The sequence below is a fragment of the Hesperophylax consimilis genome, chromosome 15 (genome assembly GCF_061612785.1).
Source record: "Hesperophylax consimilis isolate HC1 chromosome 15, BYU_Hcon_1.0, whole genome shotgun sequence".
Lineage (NCBI taxonomy): Eukaryota > Metazoa > Arthropoda > Insecta > Trichoptera > Limnephilidae > Hesperophylax > Hesperophylax consimilis.
The window spans coordinates 30,012,523-30,034,267 of record NC_142850.1 but is presented as its reverse complement, the minus strand read 5'-3'; the positions used below and the strand labels follow the sequence as shown (position 1 = coordinate 30,034,267).

Genomic DNA, 21,745 nt, shown 5'->3' with positions numbered 1-21,745 from the left:
GTAACTAACGATGCCCTACGTCGTGTAATATTTTGAATCGAGCCGCTATCATTAACACACCTTACGTAGATGGCGATAAGGCTTAAATTCCCGATTAACACCATCCACCTATTGTGATTTATGCAAGAAAAAAACATGGCCAAAAAGTGCCTTTTATTTTATTTTGTGGATGTTCAGGCACAAATATTTAAATGTTTTTCGATCATTTTATAAATAACGTAATTTACCACATTATACAATAAAACCATAACCGAAAATGGGTTCGTAAGTAGAACATAAAGCAGTTTTCATGGGCCTTATACATTATTTTTTCTGGGCTTATAAAAAGACTTATCTAAAAAATACTCGATTATTTCAGAGGCCAGGATGTATTCTACTCGCAGTATTTAATTGAAGCACCTGAAACATTTCTAGGCGACCAAATTTTCAAACCAAAAACACATGATTTAGCATTACTACGTAGTGCATCGCCTCAACGGGAATTACTTTCCTCAGGGCCTCCGGTGTGGAGCTAATGTAAAAAATAGCTAGGTTTAAGGAAATTTTGAATTAAGGGCGAAAAAACTCCGTAAATTTTCTGGAAATTCGCGGGATGACAGTGGATCACTCGATGAATACAAAACATAACTAAAACGCGTAAACCTGCCTGTAATTTATTTATTTATTTTATTTATTAATCATAAGTTAGCTCGCATCGTCGTGTGTGCTAATAGTTTCAGAAACATATAAAAAGATTACAGTAATTGGCAAACAATGGATCTTTAAATATTTAAATGTAAGTGGGTACATGTTATAAGTCACAAAAAAACATCAATATTTGAAAATTGGAAAATATGTTTTCTCAATTCCTCTTTAAACTTAACCATCTTCTCAGTATCAGTAACTTCCTTCGGGATTTTGTTATACAGTTGGACGGCCTGGTACATGAGACATTTCTGGTGCTTGATTTTTTTTATTGTTTGGCAATCTGATTTTCTTTGCATTTCTCGTCCCGTGTCCGTGTATCTGGTGTATCCCTATTTTAATTTTATGTATTAAAATAAGTACATTAAAATATATAGTTTGTTTTACAGTCATAAAGTTTAGCTCATTTAACATGACTCTTACAAGTATGTATGTGTTGCGCTTAAGTATTATTCTCATTGCTTTATTTTGCAGTATTTGCATTTTTCATTTTCTCTTCATTGCAGAGTAAAAGAATAATTGGACAGTAATTAAAATGTGGTGATATAATTGTATTTTAAAATTTTTTAAAAAATAACTTATATCATTGATGTCGCTATTCCAAATTCCTGTAATATTCAAAAATCTGTTAATGAAAAAATAAGAAAATATACAGATTTAGGAAATGAGATAAAAAGAAATTGGCATTCTCAGACTATAAAAATATTACCATTCGTTATTTCGGCTACTGGCATTATACCTAGCTTTCTCATTAAACATTTAGGCATATTAGATCTATCAAAAAATTTATGTATAAAAATGCAAAGATCAATCATTTTAAATACATGAATACTTGAATCCCTCAACGAAAGATTTTTTAAATATTTATGTTGAGGGATCAGTAGGATTTTATAGGCCCTGTTAAGAGTTCTACCGAGCCGAACCCTCTGATATGAAAATATCTGGAGTCGGTGAATTATTTTCCCATTTGATCTCTGGTGAGTTGACATATTGTTCTTGTATTGTTTTGATTTTATTTTACTTATATAATGCACTTGCATAATGTTGATTGACTAGATGACCATTTGTGGAAAAGTGTGTGGAAGGGTTTAGTTTTTCCTATGGGGAAGATTTAACCCGGACATAAAATCGGAAAAGATTATAACTGACATGTTTCTTTATTTACGTGTTTTTATTTTATTTTCTTACAACAAAATTATATTACAACACAAGATATTATAATTTACCCATCATAAAGATTTACCTTGAAGAAATTGCCGACACACTGAGGAAAAAATACTGGTTAAACAACAATGTTTATTTATAACTCCAGATAAAACATCGCCTTACATTTTCGCCGATGGCACAGCTTGAGTTGTTTTGTAAAACAACCTCAATTAAATTCTGCGACAGAATAAAAACAAGCGGATCGGAATCAATCATCGAGAATCAATTCACTAACGAAGCGTTGCATTTTATTGATTGGTTCGCGATTTTTTCAATGTCAATACGGCAAAAACAATTATTTTTATTCATGCTCCAACAAACTAACGAAAGGTCAAACAAAAATGATGATACGGAATTGCATTTAGGAAGCGTTCTGATTCGAAAGCAATATTTTTTTGCTACATTTGTTTACCGTCTAAATACTTATATATGTTCCACATTAGGTTAAATGACAATACTAGATATTAACCAAATAAATAGTTAGCTAATAGAACTAGCGCAGAAGATAATTTCAAGGACTTAAATTATTATTTTTTAAATATTAGCCTCGGGATCATTGCATTTCAAAACACCATCAGAATTGAATCCTTTCGAATGAACACCTTTAGTAAACTTAAAAAATTTCTACAACTGTCAATAAAATTTACGAAAGAAATACACATTCATTAAATACTATTGGTACCTACTTTCTCGCTTGTCTGATAACGATTTATACTGCGTATCAGTTCCAATTTTGAAAAATTAAAATTTCATTGAAGGTGAATAATTAAGCGCATTAGTAGAATACGCTGGAATATTTCTCAACACTTCACGCATGCTCCGATGCACCGACAACCGAAATTAGTACGGTTGATCACCCCTGAATAAAATAGTTTTGTGTGAATCAGCGGCAGTCCATAATGGTACTAATCATAATTTTTTGTTTGTTTTCTACTGAAAATTCATCGCTGTTCACTAGTATGTAAATACTAATCCATCATCTACATAAAAATGTATTCTATATATATATATATATATGTTACTAATTCCTGCTATGCAAGGGCACTTGAGGGTCTAAATTAGTTTTGGTAATTGTTTCCCTAACCGCCGCACTTTTAGGTACATATTGTGTAAATTACTATTTCAACAATTACTACAAGAAACCACTATGTACTTGAACAGAATAAGTAATTAAGTTCTTATTTCGGGTTAATTATGTAATTTATGCGTATTTAGATTGAGGCAAAGGGTTCAATTTGTAAGGGAAATTTTGAACATTGAATAAAAATGGAATTACAATGCATCTTCTACCGCATTTTTAATCTCTCCCGACGAAAATCGTTTATCTTGCAGTAATTAATTTGAAACGAAGTGTAACTTCCATAATCTGTGCCTATTAAAAGTGTGTCGGTTAGGTAAATAATTATCGTATTTTTTTAAACTTAAATGTAGCTTCGTTTAATTTTTAAACAAAAGATTCCTTGTAGTGCGTCTTGAAGTTGTAACCCTATGTAACTAATAACGGTGCGGGAAAGGGTTTGGTCCCCTCAAATATACCTAAATATAGAGTATAGACTCGAACTATATATAAAGAAAATATAATATATAATCTCACTGAATCATCTATTGAGAATTTCGCTACCAAAATTTAAATTGAACATTGATATGACGGTGTTGACCAGGCCATCGGGCATTGATCAGTGCAAATTTGTCCAGAGGTGACCCTGCCAATTGCCCAAGATAATGTGTTTACTACCTACTGCGCCTACCTCTCGCCTGGCCCATCGAAAGCGATATATCTGATTCGATCAAACCTTTACAGATGCCTAATAATAATTAGTACCGCCGACCTCGACCCGAGATTGAATGAAGACGGTGTGCGATTTCTTTGTGTGACGTCTTAGCGTATTGTGCTCAATAGATATGATAGAATGTCTTCTGTGCTCTATATGATACGATAGTCGTGCTCAATATAATATAAGATATTGTTATAGTGCTCAGAGACAGCAAGACGATCTGGGAAACAAGACTAGCCTCCTTGTATCTCAGAGCTCAGGGAAAAAATGATTAAAATGTTTCTGAAAACAAACAGGGCGCAGAAGAAAAGATCTGTGTTTTTGTTGAAACTCTGTTATCATTCAAGTGAGGCATTGTGCGTAGTTTTTAAAAAGACAATATATATGTCATATTGTGATAGCAAAATTTCACGTTTCAGAACAGCATATTAAATGGAATTGGTTGAAGACGCATCGTTAACAAGATTTATACAAGGTGGGGCAAAAGTAATCACCCTATTGGAAAAAGCTATAACTTTTGCAAATGGCGCCAAATGTCAATTCGGTTTTGACATTTGTGAAGTAAACAAACGCAGAATACAAATCAGACATGAATCGGTTTACGATTAAATAAAAAAAAAATCACAAGAAGTACCAAAGTTTATCATTAAAAAAAATTACAGCAAAAGAACATCAGGTGATTACTTTTGCCCCACCCTGTATGACTAGGACGGCTCCGCTGGGCAGGACAGTTATTATTAATGTGAATAATATATAGCCGCATAAGAGTCCCAACTCCCCGGAGTCAGTGGCGTACCCAATCGGGAGGATGAAGGTAATGGGAAGGGGAAGGATATGAGAAAGAGGAAAGATGGAAAGTACCCGCCTATTCTAATCTGGTCACTAAACACAGCAATTGCCATTTCAAGCGATGTGACGATTTTGAATGGTGTTCTTTCCAGAGACGATCTACCAAAAAATCTATCGTATAAACACGAGAGCCGAACTGACGAGCTGAACCACGACTTATGGGAAAGGAACGAAGCAACCGCAAGCGGTGTTTTACGCCATTTTCCCGAATTCGTCGCTCGGCTCGCGCGTTTTTTCTCGTGTATATACGCAGCATTAGAAAGCCGACTGCAAAATATATTTTTTGTAACTAACCCGCAGGACAAATTGGCATTGGGAGTAATGGGAATTGGGAGGTCAAAGTAAATTTTGAAAAACTGTTAAAAAAATTTTAAATGTCAAAAATATCGAACGATTAAAAATAATATATTTTTGTATTAATCATTAAAGCATATAAAGCATTCAGATTTATTTAAGCAATGTTAATTAAACAACTCGTGAAAAAAGTAACGGTTTTGCATGTCAGGTAAACATGATTATATCAGCCTCGTCACCAGTGGCGGTTCGTGGTCTTTTTAACAGGGGGTTCAGAAATTCAAGAGAAGATAAACATATCTAATTAAAATTTACTTACTGTTGTCCTTCGTCAAATAGTCGAATACGGCAGCAGTCACACAACTTAAATAAAGTTAGTGGGAGGGGTACCTACATATTATTGTTTTTAAATCACTTCACTAGACACAAATATTAGATAATGAGAAAAGTTTTATAGGAATTAAATTGTTTAATGTTTTTATAGCACTCAATGTATGTTGCTAATTATTATTGTTTTTTCGAGAAGAATAATTTCGTAGAATATACATATAATAGATATTTAAAACATAAAAAAAAACAAATAAAGGTGGCACGAAATAAATTTACTAAGTCTACTTCAATAGGTAGTAGATTTGCAAATGCCATAAGCAAACGGTTGGAGAAATGCAGAAACAAGAAAACAAAAATATGTACAAAAATGACTACAAAGTTAAATACCATAATATAACATAAAAAATAACACTTGCTTCCCTAAAGGTCAAACGTCGACCGCGAAGTTCTCGGGTTTCTTCGGTTACATTCGTCAATGTTCGGAGGTCACGTGATAACATAACGCGTGTTCGGCGCACACAATTTGTCTTACTTTTGCAAAGAAAGACCAAATTTTGTATATGTCACCGTCATAGGGATCTGTACCGGCTAAAATTCTTTTGTATGACGAGTTTGGCGCGGATTTCAACTCGCACAAAATTTGGAATATGTATCGTATTTTTCGGTGGCGCGGGTTTTGAAGGCGAAATTTTAATAGCGTGCTATCTATAATGTGCTTATATTATTATAAAACAAGTTTGTTTTATTTTCTCATCTTTTTAATGGGGGTTCGCCGCACAAACGCACTTTAGAGAAAACCGCCACTGCTCGTCACGCTAATGCCTCGGGGCGAAAAACATTAAACATACGGTTTATTATTTTTTTCCTGACCTCAACAAAGATTTTCTGAAAACATATGAGGTAAGGCGAGGTAATTAAAACACTTTAAAATTAATCCCGTTATAAGCGTGCGATCACAATACCAATTTAAATAACACACAGTTTAGCTGAGAGTTTATAAAAAAGAAAATATGGTAGATACTCGCAGTATCGCCCCGGTGAGAGACCGCCATTCAAAATCTAAATAATGTTGTTTGAAATTATTTTAGTTATTTTTATTTTTTTTCACTCTGAAATCAAGGTTCGTTTCAATTTAATTACTACAAGAATCAACTATTTACGACGGGGGAAATAGAAATAACTTGCACAAAACAAGTTGTTAGGTTTTTAGTTTAGGTTATTTAAAAAATTTCTGAATATTTCGATTGTCTCGGAACCTTCCGGCAAACGTCACATCATACTAACAAAATGAAACATTGCGCCATTGCCATGCCATTGGTTTGTATTGTAAATTTGGAATTTGAGTGAAAAAAAATGTACCGATGTATCTTATTCCACCTCCCCCAGGGTAAATAGTCGTTTCTTGTAGTAATTAAATAGAAAAGAAGGGTTATTTAACCTCTTGTGTGCCATTGTATCCTTTAGTTATTAGTTATTTAGTTTACTAGGTTATTGTTTTATTTTAAATTATAATGTCACAAAGTAGCTGCTTCATATTAACAAATAAATAAATTATCTCATAAGGCTGAAATTAAAAAATACAGCATTTTGCAAGAAACATGTAAGTTATTACGAAAATTAGAATCAGCTGGCGCACCGCGGTAATTTAGTGCCGGCAAACGAAGAGTTGAATAATTTGTACTTATTAAGAAGTAGCGGAGTACGGAAAATTTACGCCATCTTACTTTGCACCAAAGGATTAGTGTTACAAACACAAGATACTGATTGTACAATGCATGATTCAAGCAAGAAAAGTAAGTTATCTTCATTTCAAACAAGATTCGCATTGAAATATAAATAAGTATAAATACAGTGGGTACATGTATATTGCAGATACGAGGGCTTTGTGCCTACGTGCCAAGTAACGGTACCATTTTCTTGGCAAATATTCACGATAACTTATGCACGCAAAACCAAGTATGGTACAAAAAAAGACTATAAACCAGTTGTTTTACTTGCATAAACAGTAAGATCATGGGGCCTACTCTGTATTTTTCGAAACTTTCCTGCCGAAGGTTTTGCCACGTCACAAACCCGTATAAACTCTTCCCTTACGGTATTCAAAAAATCCTTGTCCTCCGGTGCTATACAGGGTGTATCGGCACTAACCCGACAAAATTTAACCAGCTATTCCTTAGCACATTTGGAGTAAAAAATGTTATGAGCACTTTGCTTTTTTTTAAATTAAAAAGAAAAAAAAATAAAAATTTCCACACTCCATCACTGTCATAGGCATTGCTTTTCGTCTTCAACAGCTGTTATTAGCAAGTATGTCGAAAAGCGTCTTCGCTCTTTCGTACACACTAAATAATAGTAGTTAAAAGTGAGACGAATGGTGCCGTGCCATTTCTTTGTGATTGTAAAAGCGCGGCAATGTAGATACATACGTACTTTATTCAACGGAATTCGAATAAAATATTGCCATATGGGTTTTCAAACTTTGACAAAGGATAAAACAGTGGTGACATGTGGTGAAAATATGAATAGTAATTTTTTTTATAAAAAAAACTTTACTGAACAGCAAAGTGGCATTAACATTTTTTACTCCATATATGCTCAGGAATCGCTGGTTAAAATTTGTCGGGTACGTGCCGATACACTCTGTATAGTCGGTAAATATTTATATATTGTAATTACTTAATGCAATACATAAATATATTGCGGAGGAATACCTAAAATTTGAACTCTGTGCTTAATATATTTTATTAATTAGAGACCATGTTCACTCAGTTGACAGCACCGGCAAGGAAAGGTTAAACCACGAACTTACTGGTTTGGTAACCCGAAAGATACAGAGTACCCCCCCAAGTCGATATCAAAGCACAGAAATGGTTACGGTCATTGATGTTACGGTATTAAAGCAAAATGAAACAAAGAATATTTTTTTTAAATTGTTCTAAGCCAATGTTTGATAAATTATAAAAGTCGTGTTTGTACTGTTGTGTGAACACTGAATAGATGGTATATACACTAGAAATGGTTTCGAATTTCGCCAATGCCGTTCTAGGTTCTAGCCCATTTAGCGCACGCTCTGTCTCTGCCAGGCTTTTGGATTAATAAACACGCCCATATCGTATTTATTGAGTTTTTCTTTATTTTAACAATAGCTGACGTGTACCCGGCGCTGCACGATTTTTCTGAACTTTCTATAATTATAATAAGCGTGTATTAAAAAGCGGAAAATTTTTTCTAAATGATAGTGAAAACCACAGACATAGGAATTAATAGACGAGAAGATAATGGCGAGGGGTAAAATCAACTGTTGAAGAACGAAGGGAGTGAAGCTGACTGTGATTCGTCAATAAATCAATCTGACAGTAAATAGGCATCTCGCATTATAATATCACCATTTACTTCTTAAAAGTAAAATCTGCTTTTGAATGAATAGACATTTTTACATGGGAGCGCAAATTACTCGCCACGTTATGAACAAATTTGCGAAGTCCAAATTCGGCAAAAAAATTCGGTTCTATTTTCAGAGTCGAATATTTCGTTTAAGTATTTAGTTAAGACACTTTTATAAATGTTCATAATTTACTTCCCAGCAACCAACCAGCTTTGTGTTTCGCGTCCAGACGTTTTTCGATGTGATAGTAACAACTGATTCATATTATACGATGTGAATATGCTTAAAATAAAGTAAAATAATGCTTATATATGGAATGTAATACGACAATTGGGTTTATTCTCTTTTTCACATCTATTTTTACAAGTTTTCATAGTACAAGTCAACATTTTGCCGTGTTATTTCGTAAAATGAACCGATGATGCCTCGACCATAGTTCGCACAAGAATGATGACGTCACGTTTTCAAATTTCACTTGAGGCCATACGCGAGCACAGCCGGCTCCAATGGAACCGGTATGGGGAGTGGGGATAATACGCTTTTAATCACTTAGGGCAGGTCTACTAATATTCATATGTCTATGGTGAAAACCCTATCAAAATCCATTACGTAGTTTAGAAGAACTGAACGCACAGACTGACATGGATAGGGACTTTGTTTATTACTATTTAAAGAATACGTACTGGAATATACCAAATAAGTTGTTAAATTCACACGGAAAACTCTTACTGACATAAAATATTACAAATTGATTAAAAATCTCTACAAATTATTCGTAATCCTGTTAAAAACGGGACTGCAGGCCCTTAACGAATGAATTGATAGGTTTCGTGTTAACTTTTTAATTAAAAAAAGGAATGTATTAACGCGACGTCGGATAAAACGTGTTGACAAAAATCAATCAATATCAAAAAATCATTTATACATAGCTATATAAATATTGACAATTTACCATTACTTCAAAAATCGATTCGATTGTTGTAAAAAAAATAACAAAAACAAACAAACTCTACATTTTTTATGAAAATCATTGTTATTTTTTATTTTTGGAATAACTTATTGAGTAAACCTCAAAATGTAATATCTAATCATTAAATACAATATAAGCGATTCTCAAACGAAAATTTGAAAGAAAAAGATACGGTCGCATCCAGGAATTGAACCCAGGAACTGAAACCGGGAATTGAACGCCTTGCCTAGGCGGTGCTCCACCACTGAGCTAATCCGACCCTATTTCCTTCCGTCATATTTAACTACATCATACTTAGACTAAGAGCTACCAACATTAGATGATTAAAAATCTTTGTAATTATTGATGATTAAGTATAAGCCGAAAAAGGATAAGCGATCCGTATTGCGGGTTTTACCAATTTTATAACACCCTTAATCAGTGTTTATTAAACACTTATCCTAACAGTCTGTGACCCAAGACATAAGTAACGTACAATCTCATTACAAAATACAAAAACAGGTTATCTGAAATAGTAATTACTACTTACAATCTTATTAATTACTAACTACGGCGGGTCGTGGGTTATCGCTACAAGGACAACAGGAGCAACTCATTACAGATTGCAGAATAATAAAAGAATGATATAATAACAAAACAAATTCAATCTTATGCACAAAAGAGCATTATTTTTTATCATTGCATAATGGTTTTAATCGTTGCAAAGGCGGTAAGTGACGAATGCACTGATTTTTTGCATTCGCTAATGAAATGTATAAAAACTTATGCAATATAGACTAGACTTTTCACAAACCAGGGAAATGATTTCCAAATGAACTGGATTGATTTTGGAATCTAGGCCAGGAAGTAAACATATAGAAACATTGTAAAGAATTCTAATATTAATTATGAATAAGTAATTTAATCGAGTTAATTTAATGTAGTTTTTTAACAGTTACATTGTGGTATAAAGTAGTGAATGGTGGAAGAAGTCAGAGGCGCCTAAGAAAGACATTACCAATAGCGAAGCATTGCGGGAGATCCACCAGTATTTACATTAAAAAAGAGTGTCTGTAGCTGGTAGCGTGTATTTGATTGTTATACAAATCTAGTTTTTTTCTGAAATTGATGAAATTGTGCACACTTGACTTTCAAAACAAGAGGAAGGTCACTGTCTTCATTAGAATTCGAAAACTTTGCGTAAAGCCCGGGCAAATCTGGGGACTTCAGCTAGTAATCGATTATTTTTATTCGGAGCATAGACATATGAATATTAGTAGACCTGCCCTAAGTGATTAAAAGCGTATTATTCCCACTCCCCATACCGGTTCCATTGGAGCCGGCTGGGCTCGCGTATGGCCTCAAGTGTATTTAGAAAACGTGACGTCATCATTCTTGTGCGAACTATGATCGAGGCATCATCGGTTCATTTTACGAAATAACACGGCAAAATGTTGACTTGTACTATGAAAACTTGTAAAAATAGATGTGAAAAAGAGAATAAACCCAATTGTCGTATTACATTCCATATATAAGCATTATTTTACTTTATTTTAAGCATATTCACATCGTATAATATGGATCAGTTGTAGAAACATATTATACTATCACATCGAGACACGTCTGGACGTGAAACACAAAACTGGTTGGTTGCTGGGAAGTAAATTATGAACATTTATAAAAGTGTCTTAACTAAATACATAAACGAAATATTCGACTCTGAAAATAGAAGAAATTTATTTTGCCGAATTTGGACTTCGTAAATTTGTTCATAACGTGGCGAGTAATTTGCGCTCCCATGTAAAAATGTCTATTCATTCAAAAGCAGATTTTACTTTTAAGAACTAAATGGTGATATTATAAGGCGAGATGCCTATATACTATCAGATTGATTTATTGACGAATCACAGTCAGCTTTACCCTCTTCGTTCTTCAACATTGAAGGTACACCCACCCTGTCCCACCCCGGTATAGGTGACTTATGGTCACCCCTTCGGAGCTCTCGCATGAATCTAATTTTTTTGAATAAACGGCTCTACAATTTATATAAATGAAGCTAGGCCTTCAATGTCCCCGCATACGGTGTTATGAAGCGGTATGCAAGCGCTTACAAGTACTAAACTAAGGACAACACAGAAAAATAAACAACAAAACAATCAAGTTCAAGTGTCAGGCAGATAGTTGGTGGAGGGGACCCACACTCCAGTACCTGTAAACACATAAAAGTAAAGTAAACAATAGAGTGACGGGGGAGTTTCGCCGAACCACGACTGGCAGTCCTGTTGAGAAATTGGTGGTGGTTGGGGCGACTGGTGCAGGTCAGGACTTCCACACCCCTTAGCCGACCACCCGGTGGTGCCCTGAAGATAAGTATTGGAAAAAGAGGGATAAAACCCTAAAGAACCTAGGGGAAAGAAGCGTCAGGAGGTCGGAGGCAGGGTGGAGGTTACCTCAGCCCGCACAGTCACCCCTCTGACCACCAACGCTCATCAGGGGTGGCGCAGGTGATTGGCGGAGTCCCCCGGTAAGAAAGAATAATAAGAAGCTCCAGTCGTGCATGCGGGGACGAGGCCCGTTATCCAACCCCTAATGGGGAAAATAAACAAAACAAAACAGACAACTTCTTCAACAGTTGATTTTACCCCTCATCCTTAATTTCTAGTCTATTAATATTCATATGTCTGTGATTCGGAGGAACTTTTAATTGAATGTCACAGCCAAATAAATTGAGAAGGGCTAAAAGATAAAAAGTTACCAACGAATTCCGAATGAAAATGGGGGAAGGAAAGGCGAAGAGCAAGATTGAGAAATTCTTGGCTTTATTATAAATATTTGGCTGCTTAAAACAGCTAGGGACATTTTAAGCAATTCTTTTGACCTGGAACGAAGTACGAATGTAAATAAATCTATAAATTTAAGTGCTTATGTGTATTAAAGTAAATGTAATTTTTGGCATATTTAAATTGATTCTACCGGGTAATGAATCTGGGACGTCTCGACCCCGCAGCCGAATCCCTTAACCACTTTGCAGCAGCTTCCATTAAAAAAAAATTAAATCGATTAAAAAAAAATAGATTGATTCTAAAAAAATAATCACGAGTTGCATTGACAATGTTCAAGCCAATTATTGAAGCAAGTGAAAGTGAAAGATAATAATGCAATAATAATTATTGACCTGCGGAGCGAAAGTAAATATCAAAATACACACAAAAAACAATTGACGATAACAAGAAATATCATAATAATTTCAGGGTTGAATGAATGGCTCCATAAACAGGTTATCGTATAATAAAAGCATTTCAAATCAAATAATTATTGAAGGTCATTTCAAGTACAAAGCAAAATAATCTTGCAAAACCTTAATTATCAATTCTATACTCAATAATTATGCGATATTATATTGCTATATTCCAAAAATGACCACAGGTGGATTCTCTTCTTAGGTCAAAAGTATTAGGTGCATTTAATGAAGATTTTCAGGAATTTTCATTGGTAATCTTTTGATATTTTCAGATAAATCTTTTGATTAAACACATTATTGTCAACCTTTTTTCGGTGATTTTAAAATATGTTGGAATATAAATCTAAATTATTATTTTTTTAAATTATAAACTGATGTTTATAAGACAAGGTTTTCAAAGGATAACAAATTATTATAAGCAATATAAACGCAATTTTTTTTTAATAATATATAATTAATATCAATGTACATATTTAATAATTTAGTGTTTTTGAAATAAGCCGACGTAGCTCAGTAGTCCAGAACACCTGACCGGACATCAGAAGATGCGGGTTCAATTCCCGTCGGCGGCATTTATTTTTACTCGGGAGATATTTTCAATTTGTATTGATATTTCAGGCGACTAATTATTGCTTGTAATAATATCTTATAAATCAAAATGATATCGAAAAAAGTTAAATGTGAAAGGTGATTTACAGTAAAATAATGGAATACAAATAAATAAACGTCGATTTTATTGCCGAGTTGCCCATCGTCCGCATTCCGACTGAACTAAAATGGGATCTTCGAAATCAAAATATGCAGTTGGATCTTTGGATGATCTAAACCACAGACATAGGAATTAATAGACGAGAAGATAATGGCGAGGGGTAAAATCAACTGTTGAAGAACGAAGGGGGTGAAGCTGACTGTGATTCGTCAATAAATCAATCTGACAGTAAATAGGCATCTCGCATTATAATATCACCATTTACTTCTTAAAAGTAAAATCTGCTTTTGAATGAATAGACATTTTTACATGGGAGCGCAAATTACTCGCCACGTTATGAACAAATTTGCGAAGTCCAAATTCGGCAAAAAAATTCGGTTATATTTTCAGAGTCGAATATTTCGTTTAAGTATTTAGTTAAGACACTTTTATAAATGTTCATAATTTACTTCCCAGCAACCAACCAGCTTTGTGTTTCGCGTCCAGACGTTTCTCGATGTGATAGTATATTATGTTTCTACAACTGATCCATATTATACGATGTGAATATGCTTAAAATAAAGTAAAATAATGCTTATATATGGAATGTAATACGACAGTTGGGTTTATTCTCTTTTTCACATCTATTTTTACAAGTTTTCATAGCACAAGTCAACATTTTGCCGTGTTATTTCGTAAAATGAACCGATGATGCCTCGACCATAGTTCGCACAAGAAAGATGACGTCACGTTTTCAAATTTCACTTGAGGCCATACGCGAGCACAGCCGGCTTCAATGGAACCGGTATGGGGAGTGGGGATAATACGCTTTTAATCACTTAGGGCAGGTCTACTAATATTCATATGTCTATGATCTAAACTTATTTCTGCATGATAAAAATACATTTTCCTTGGTATAAAAATCTGCTCAACGCATTTCAGAACCCGAAATGATTAATACGGATTTTTATGACTTCATACTAGCTGAGGAGCCAGACCAATTGTAAATGATTAAGAGCGCGTAGGAGCGCCGAGAAATTTTAACGGTAGGTATTTGTAAAAATTATTTCTATTTCGTTCTCAGCGGGGACAGCAAAAGCGCTATCGGTGTATTGGTGAACCCCAATGCGTGTGTGTGCGTGGCTACAGGTGTGCGCCCGATAGCGACTTCGCGTCATATTATCGCGATCAGTTCTTATTATTTCATTTACTGCTATTCATTTATTCCAAAAATTAAGTAGGTGCCTAGGTACATATTCGTAATAAAATAGCGAGGTCTACATTATTTAATATTGTATTGTACTTAACTTTATTATTATTATTACTTACTACAAATATGTACGTAGATACATTTATTTTGCCTCCGTGGTTGAGGGGTAAGGCTCTCGACTTCGAGTCCGGAGGTCTCGGATTCAAATCACGGCGTGCGCAAGTAAATTGATTTTAATTAATTTATGTTGTTTCACAATATTAAAAATAATATTCATTAAAAAGAATATTAATTAAATATAATATAAAATAATTGTCTGGAGAAATAATGATACACGCGGCGACTTAGTTACGGCCAAATCAGCTATCAGCTTACAGGGTTTTGTAATACTAGTCCAATTAAGTCGCCAATTGGGGAATCCACAGTCTCACTGGCTCCAGACGGGAGCAGTTTGGACTCTTGTGCGGTATTCACATAAAAAAGTCACGTCGCAACTCGCAACTACAGCGCCTGCTGTTCGCTCATCACCTCAGTCACATCGCGACTTGTGCGTAGTTATATACATGTGACTGCCTGCTCCGAGCTCATCTTCTGCACACGCACAAGTAAATGAGACTTGTGGGTGCGTGTATACAGGTTGTGGATATAAAATATTTGTTTTCGGAAATATCAAATATAAAGCACGAACACACCAACTGCACATTTTCCGATTTAAAATTTGTGAAGGAACGACGAAATGGTCTTCTAAGCCAGTATGTTTTCGAGTGCAAAATGTGCAAGAAAATAGAATACGTACACTCCGAAGACCCGAAACGGAAAATGTCTATAAATACTGCTGTCGTCGAAGGAGTGATGTGTACAGGAAATGGGTATTCACAATGGAATGAAATTTGTGGGGTTTTAAATATGCCAAATATGGATTGTAAGACTTACACGAACATAGAACAATGTTTAGCGCCAACAATTGAAGAATGTGCCTTAGAAGAAATGATCGCAGCTGGTGAAGAAGAAAAAAGGCTAGCCATTTTAAACGGTGACGTAGATGAGGGTGGCTATCCTTTGGTAACGGTGGTTGCAGATGGCTCCTGGGCAAAGAGGTCGTACAAAAGTGGATTTAGCTCCTCATCTGGCGCAGGGTGCATAGTTGGACTACGAACTAAAAAGGTTTTATTTCTGGGAGTGCGAAACTCATACTGCTGCATATGTGCTAGAGCTACTAAACTACACATAGTTGCTTCTGAGCACAGGTGCTTCATAAACTGGCGTGACAGTGCTAATGCCATGGAAGCCCACATTATAGCAGAAGGGTTCTCGAGAAGCATGGAAATGCATGGATTGAAATTTAACAAACTAGTTGGTGATGTCGACTCCACCATCATGAAAAAAATAATGCAACAAATGCCATATGGTCCTAACCTTATAGTACAAAAAATAGAGTGCAAAAATCACTTACTCCGCAATTTTTGCAACAAAATGAAAGCACTTGGAAAAAAAACCAACAACGCTAAAGGCTTTGTACCAGTTCATATAAGGAAAAAGGTTGAAGCAAACGTTTTACGCATGAGAAGAGCTGTAGTTGGAGCAGTAAATTACAGGAAAGAGCAAGAAAACACAGTACAAAGTGATAAAATAAAAAAAATTGAAAAAGGACATAAAAATACCGCAAATCATGTGTTTGGTGATCATAAAAATTGTGCATCGTACTATTGCAAGCCGGAGAAGTATACTGATGATCCAAATTTAGTAAGCGATCTTCGAGATTGTGGAATATGGACTGATATCCAACAATTCTTATTGTCTCTGATAGCAAATGCAGAAAGTCTTATTATTGACGTGACAAATAACACTGTGGAGCAATTCAACAACGTTATCGCCAAATTTATAGATGAAAAAAGGGTAAATTTTACTACAAGAGGATCTTACCAAGCAAGATGTTTTGGAGCAGTAGCTTCGTGGAATAGTGAATTGGCAAACCATTCAAGAATACAAAAGAAAATCCAAGGCCACAGTCCCGGCAAATACACGAAGCACTTTATAGAGAGAAAACGACGTTCGAAGGAGAATACACAAATGTGTCGAAAAAAAAAACTAAAGTCTAATGAAAATATGACAGAAAAAAGAAAAAAAGTTACAGGGCCCGATGAAAATTATGGTCAATTGGAATTAGAACCAGATATGCCACCTGAAATATTTGAAACGAAAAAAGAGGAATTTCTCAAAGAATTATCTTCAACGAATAAGGAAGAGCTCTAACGGAATACGGTAGGCCAAAGCAATAACAATCTGTGGGCAATTGAAAGACGTAAGCGGATAACGGCGTCTAAATTTGGAAAAATATATAAGCTTCGGCAAAAAACTTCAGTTACCGGAGTATTAAACTCTTTACTGTACTCACAATTCAAAGGAACTATGGCCACAAATTATGGAAAAGAAAATGAAAGCCTAGCAATAGAGCAATTTTCAAAAAAAACAAGTTTGCAGGTATCCGCTTGTGGGCTATTTATCGATAAAACCAAAAACTTTTTAGCGGCAAGTCCGGATGGCCTTATCGGTGAGGATTCTATAATTGAAATTAAATGCCCTTATAGTATAGCAAATATGTCACCAGAAGAGGGAATTGCACAAAAGATAATTGATTACTGTAAATTGGAAGACCATTCTTTAACATTAAAACGGAATCATAATTACTTCTACCAAGTACAAGGCCAGTTACATATTACTCGTCGTAATTATTGTTATTTTGTTGTGTGGAGTCCAAAAGGTTTGCTGTATGAAAAAATTGAGAGGGACGATGAAATCTGGCAAAAAATCGTTCCACTGTTAGAAAATTTCTACCACCAATGCGATTTAACCAGAAATAATTGACGGTCGCATACCAAGAAATTTACCGGCGAGGGAAAGGTCTGGACCATAAATTGTTTTAATTTCATTGTGTAGATGTTAAACAGTAATTTTTTTTACAATAAAGCGTTTAAAAACAAAAAATATTAGATCATTGAAGAAGATTGAAAATGTCAAGTGATGTAGGAGGTATTCCCAAAAGTACATTTTTCTGTAATAATAAAACGTATTAAAAAAGTTAAATAAAAACTAAACTAGTTATGTGTATGTACCTAATATGTAGCACAATAAACAATATGGTGCCTCTTATACATAGATTTCAATATTCATTTGTATAATATGATATTATAATAACATAATCGATTCAACAACATGTGGTAGATGCATGTACCACTGAACATACGCTGTACCAGCATTCCATCAAACGATCAGTGGTGTATGTACTTACCATCACACATCTTGTAAAATATAATTTTTTTTTTAAATCTAGAACAATATATTTAGTCAAATATAAAAGTTTTTTTGGTTCGGTAGTTGTATCTTTAAAAAAGTGTCCTATAAAGGGATAATATTATGTTGAGTACAACCTCCAAAAGTTATCAAAAAATATTTTAATTAATTTTTGTGTTCCATATCCAACTCGGCAATACGGAACGGAATCATCTCGGGGTCTGTCTGTAACAGGTGTTTTTTTTCTTCATTTTTTTCCATTAATTTATTTGACGTAAAAAAATTAAATTTGTCACAATAACTTTAGTAAATAAGCTCGGTAAGTATTGGCACACTCAAGATAAGTCAGCAAACAGAAAAATAATTTTAAAAAAACATCGATAACTCGGGACATGACAACACTTGTGGACTAGCGTATCGATATAATTATTGAGAATGTCACATCACTTCGTTGACTGTATACGTATTCAACAAAACCCTCTCCGCCCCCCCTCAACCCCGAATACTGAGAGAAAGGGACACATGCACCTCAGCCTGATAATACCTAAATAAAATTGTCAAAATCGAGGTTTTGTAGTCCTCATTTTTCTACTCCAAAACTGAACCGATTTCCAAGATTTTTTTTACCAAATGTATTGGAAGAAAACATTCTATGTCTGTACGTTTTGATTTTTTTTTAAATACATCGTCTTATTTGTATACTGAACGTTTGTTGATGGCGTTAAAAAAAGGCAATTTTAACAATTTTTGAAGGGTTATAACTCCTATAAAAAGTAACTTATCAAAAAAATCAAAACGTACCGACACGCTTGCGGTCAATATTCATATTATGTAAAAAAAATATTTTCTCTAGTGTCAAAATCCAGAGAGGGAAATGAGGAATACGTTTGTATGGAAAAAACACCACCCGGTTTCCTCTTAAGTTTACTCACCTATTTACTTCAAATGAATAAAATAAATATGTATTACAATCTTACCTCATTGCCATACGCTAGCATGTGATGCACTGTGATAAGGGCTTTATAGACAACCACCCAATTGGTACTCTGTGACCTCTCGACGAGAAGATTTGCTAGCTGTGGTATTGAAACGTTGGGCTCATTCGTGCAGTGGACTAGATCTGAAAAAAAACAATAAAATTCAACATTAGAAAAAGAAGAAATCATCAGTTTGGAATTACATGGAAATTAAAGAATTCGTATACGTATTACTTTATGTGACACATTACTGGAAGGAATGGAATGGATAAATCAAATTAATAATTTATTCAATGCTCAGGGTTACTATTAAAGGTGGAAACAGACCGACGACATATAGCACTGATGAGCTGATGCGGCCCTGAAACGCGTGGCACTACAGCTCTTCATTAATTTACTTACAAATTACCGCAAGCGACCGATGTACACGTGGCACTATTTCCAGTCATTTAAACCTTTAAACCTATAAGTTTAGCAAATTTAGCGGAAATACAATTTAATGGAACCGAGAAGAATGGAGGCCTTCGTTCGGTAGTAGATGATGATGATATTACCACTGAGTATTTATCCAGAATTTCTGTGTCCAAGACCAACAAAAAATATTTCCTAAGCTACAAAGTTCTTTTAGAAAATACGTTATGTGATATATATATACACGATGATAGGCCATTAATTCATTCATAATGTGGGTACAATCTATACGCGAAGAATCTACTTATATATAATTTACAGCGTACGCATACTTGAACTCTCGGGCAATGTCAGGGGCTCGATTCCCGAGATTCGAGTCTACCTTAAATAATGTCTCGGAAGTTTCAGTAAAAATCTCCATCAGTCTTTTAATTTTCACGCATTATTGAAAGTTACAAGTTTTTGTATGGTTAGACATGCTTTCATGTAACCTGTCATTTTTTGTCGATTAGGTTGTAATCTGTCAAATAATATTTCATTAAATGTTTCCGTATAAAGCAATCACTTGTGAGTGATTTGACATGTTATTAAATGAGACAAAGATTTTATTAAACTGCAAATTTATTTAGCTTGTGCAAAGCGAAGCCGGTTGATGAAAACAATATTGTATAGTTGGTGAATTTAATAAATTAGTGGCTAAAGAGTGTTTGTTTCATTAAATAACTTTAATACTTTTGGCCGTGAAAATCTCGGAGACCGGATAACTCATCAAAATGACAATTTAACACACCTGTAAAAAGTTTTATAAAGTTATGAAAAGTGATGAAACTAAAACTAGTTTTGTTTCATCACTTTTAATGACTTTTTATCACTTAAAGGTGTGTTGAATTGTCGTTTTGAGGAGTTATCATGGAACCGAAAATCTCAAATCATATCTGAAATATTGAAGTTTATTACATGAGTAGACTTCGAACCTAACTATTCTAAATTTTACAATTCATTATCGTGACACAAAAGAAAACTATGAGCAACAAAGAGCGTATGCATTGTGTTTTTTGTCATTTTTATTACAGAAAGTTTGATTTGATGGATATAGGATATAGACCCACTAGTTGTGTTTTCGATTTGCTTTTGACGTAAAAGGCCAAGACCGCCAAGAGAATGAATCTCAATAACGTATTGAGCTTTCGTTTGTATTTTCCCGATAAACTTGTACCTTGCGAGTACAACTTTAACCCCGCGGCATTGAAGAATAGAGTCCTAAGGTCGTCTCACTCTTCCAATGGAAGTGATTCTATTTATACCTACACGAACGATGATTAACTCCAGTTAACCTAGGGTAGCTAGCCTAGAATATACCAACGTAAACAGAACTTATATGTTTTAGATCGACATTTCCCATTATATGCGTAAGTGTCGACAAAACCTAATGATTTCATTTTGTTTTATATAAATTTGTACAAAGTGTTTCGTGGAATATTATACAGGAAATCAAATGCGAGTTCACTTCGAAAAATCAATAGCTTTCTACCGAAATAGAACCTCTTACCTTCCCTACAGAGTTGCGCATTGATAAAAAAAAACAACCTAACTGTTTGAAAGGAGCTCAGTCATTTTAAATATTTTTGTACACAATTCCCACTTTTTACAGCGTTTAAAATTAAGTAACAATCTTAAGTTTGTATTAGAAGACGGAATTTGATTGACACATGAAAAGCGTGTTCTCTGTTATAAATAGAATTGAGAGAGATAGTTGGGGAATCCCAGAATTCGCTGCTATCAAGCCTTCTCTTTCTCTAGATCAATGATGCGATGAAAAACATTATCAATTTGACTTTATTCTATTGATTCAACTATTTATAGAATAAATATTTTGAAGAGAAACACGTAGCTTCTATTTTGCCTTCAAATGCTTTAAAGGCAATTAAAATAAATAATGAACTTTTTCCTTAATTAAAATTTTTATTATTGATTAACTGTGATGTTTTTGAAAAGGGTTTTCGGGATTACTCTGTTTTGTTCTTTGGAATGAAACAACCTTGCCTTGAATATTCACGATGTGGTTTATATACTTAGCGAATTCATTCAAGTCAAATCTATTTATAAAAAGAAGAGTATCCACCGGGCGGCGTGGATTTGATTTTTATACAAATGTACAGTTTTATTCGGAGGTTGATAAAATTTTACACACTTGACCTCCAAAACAAGAGGAATGAAGAAAAAATGTCCATTTCTCATTTAGAAAAACTCTACGTAAAGACTTCAGATACTCTAAAGTATAAACAGAATACAGAATTAAGTGGCATCAATCACACTTGTTAGGTTCCTCCAATTAAATTAATTTATTAATTTTAAAAACATTACAAAATTGTTCATTTTAATGCGATTTTAAATACATTTGTAAAGGAAAATTCTTACATAAATATAGACAGTGGGTATATCAAATATCAACTAT

At 34.2% G+C, this 21,745-nt stretch overlaps 1 protein-coding gene across 10 annotated transcripts in view; it reads right to left on the bottom strand.

The window, feature by feature from the left end:
* Positions 1-21,745, bottom strand: part of lap (phosphatidylinositol-binding clathrin assembly protein lap) — a 189,394-nt gene that overhangs the window by 86,393 nt on the left and 81,256 nt on the right. For all 10 annotated transcript variants that reach the window (XM_089640448.1, XM_089640449.1, XM_089640443.1 and 7 more), the window contains exon 2: positions 18,880-19,022. In XM_089640448.1, the coding sequence (XP_089496574.1) occupies positions 18,880-19,022 (143 nt within the window). The remainder of the gene's footprint in view (positions 1-18,879; positions 19,023-21,745) is intronic.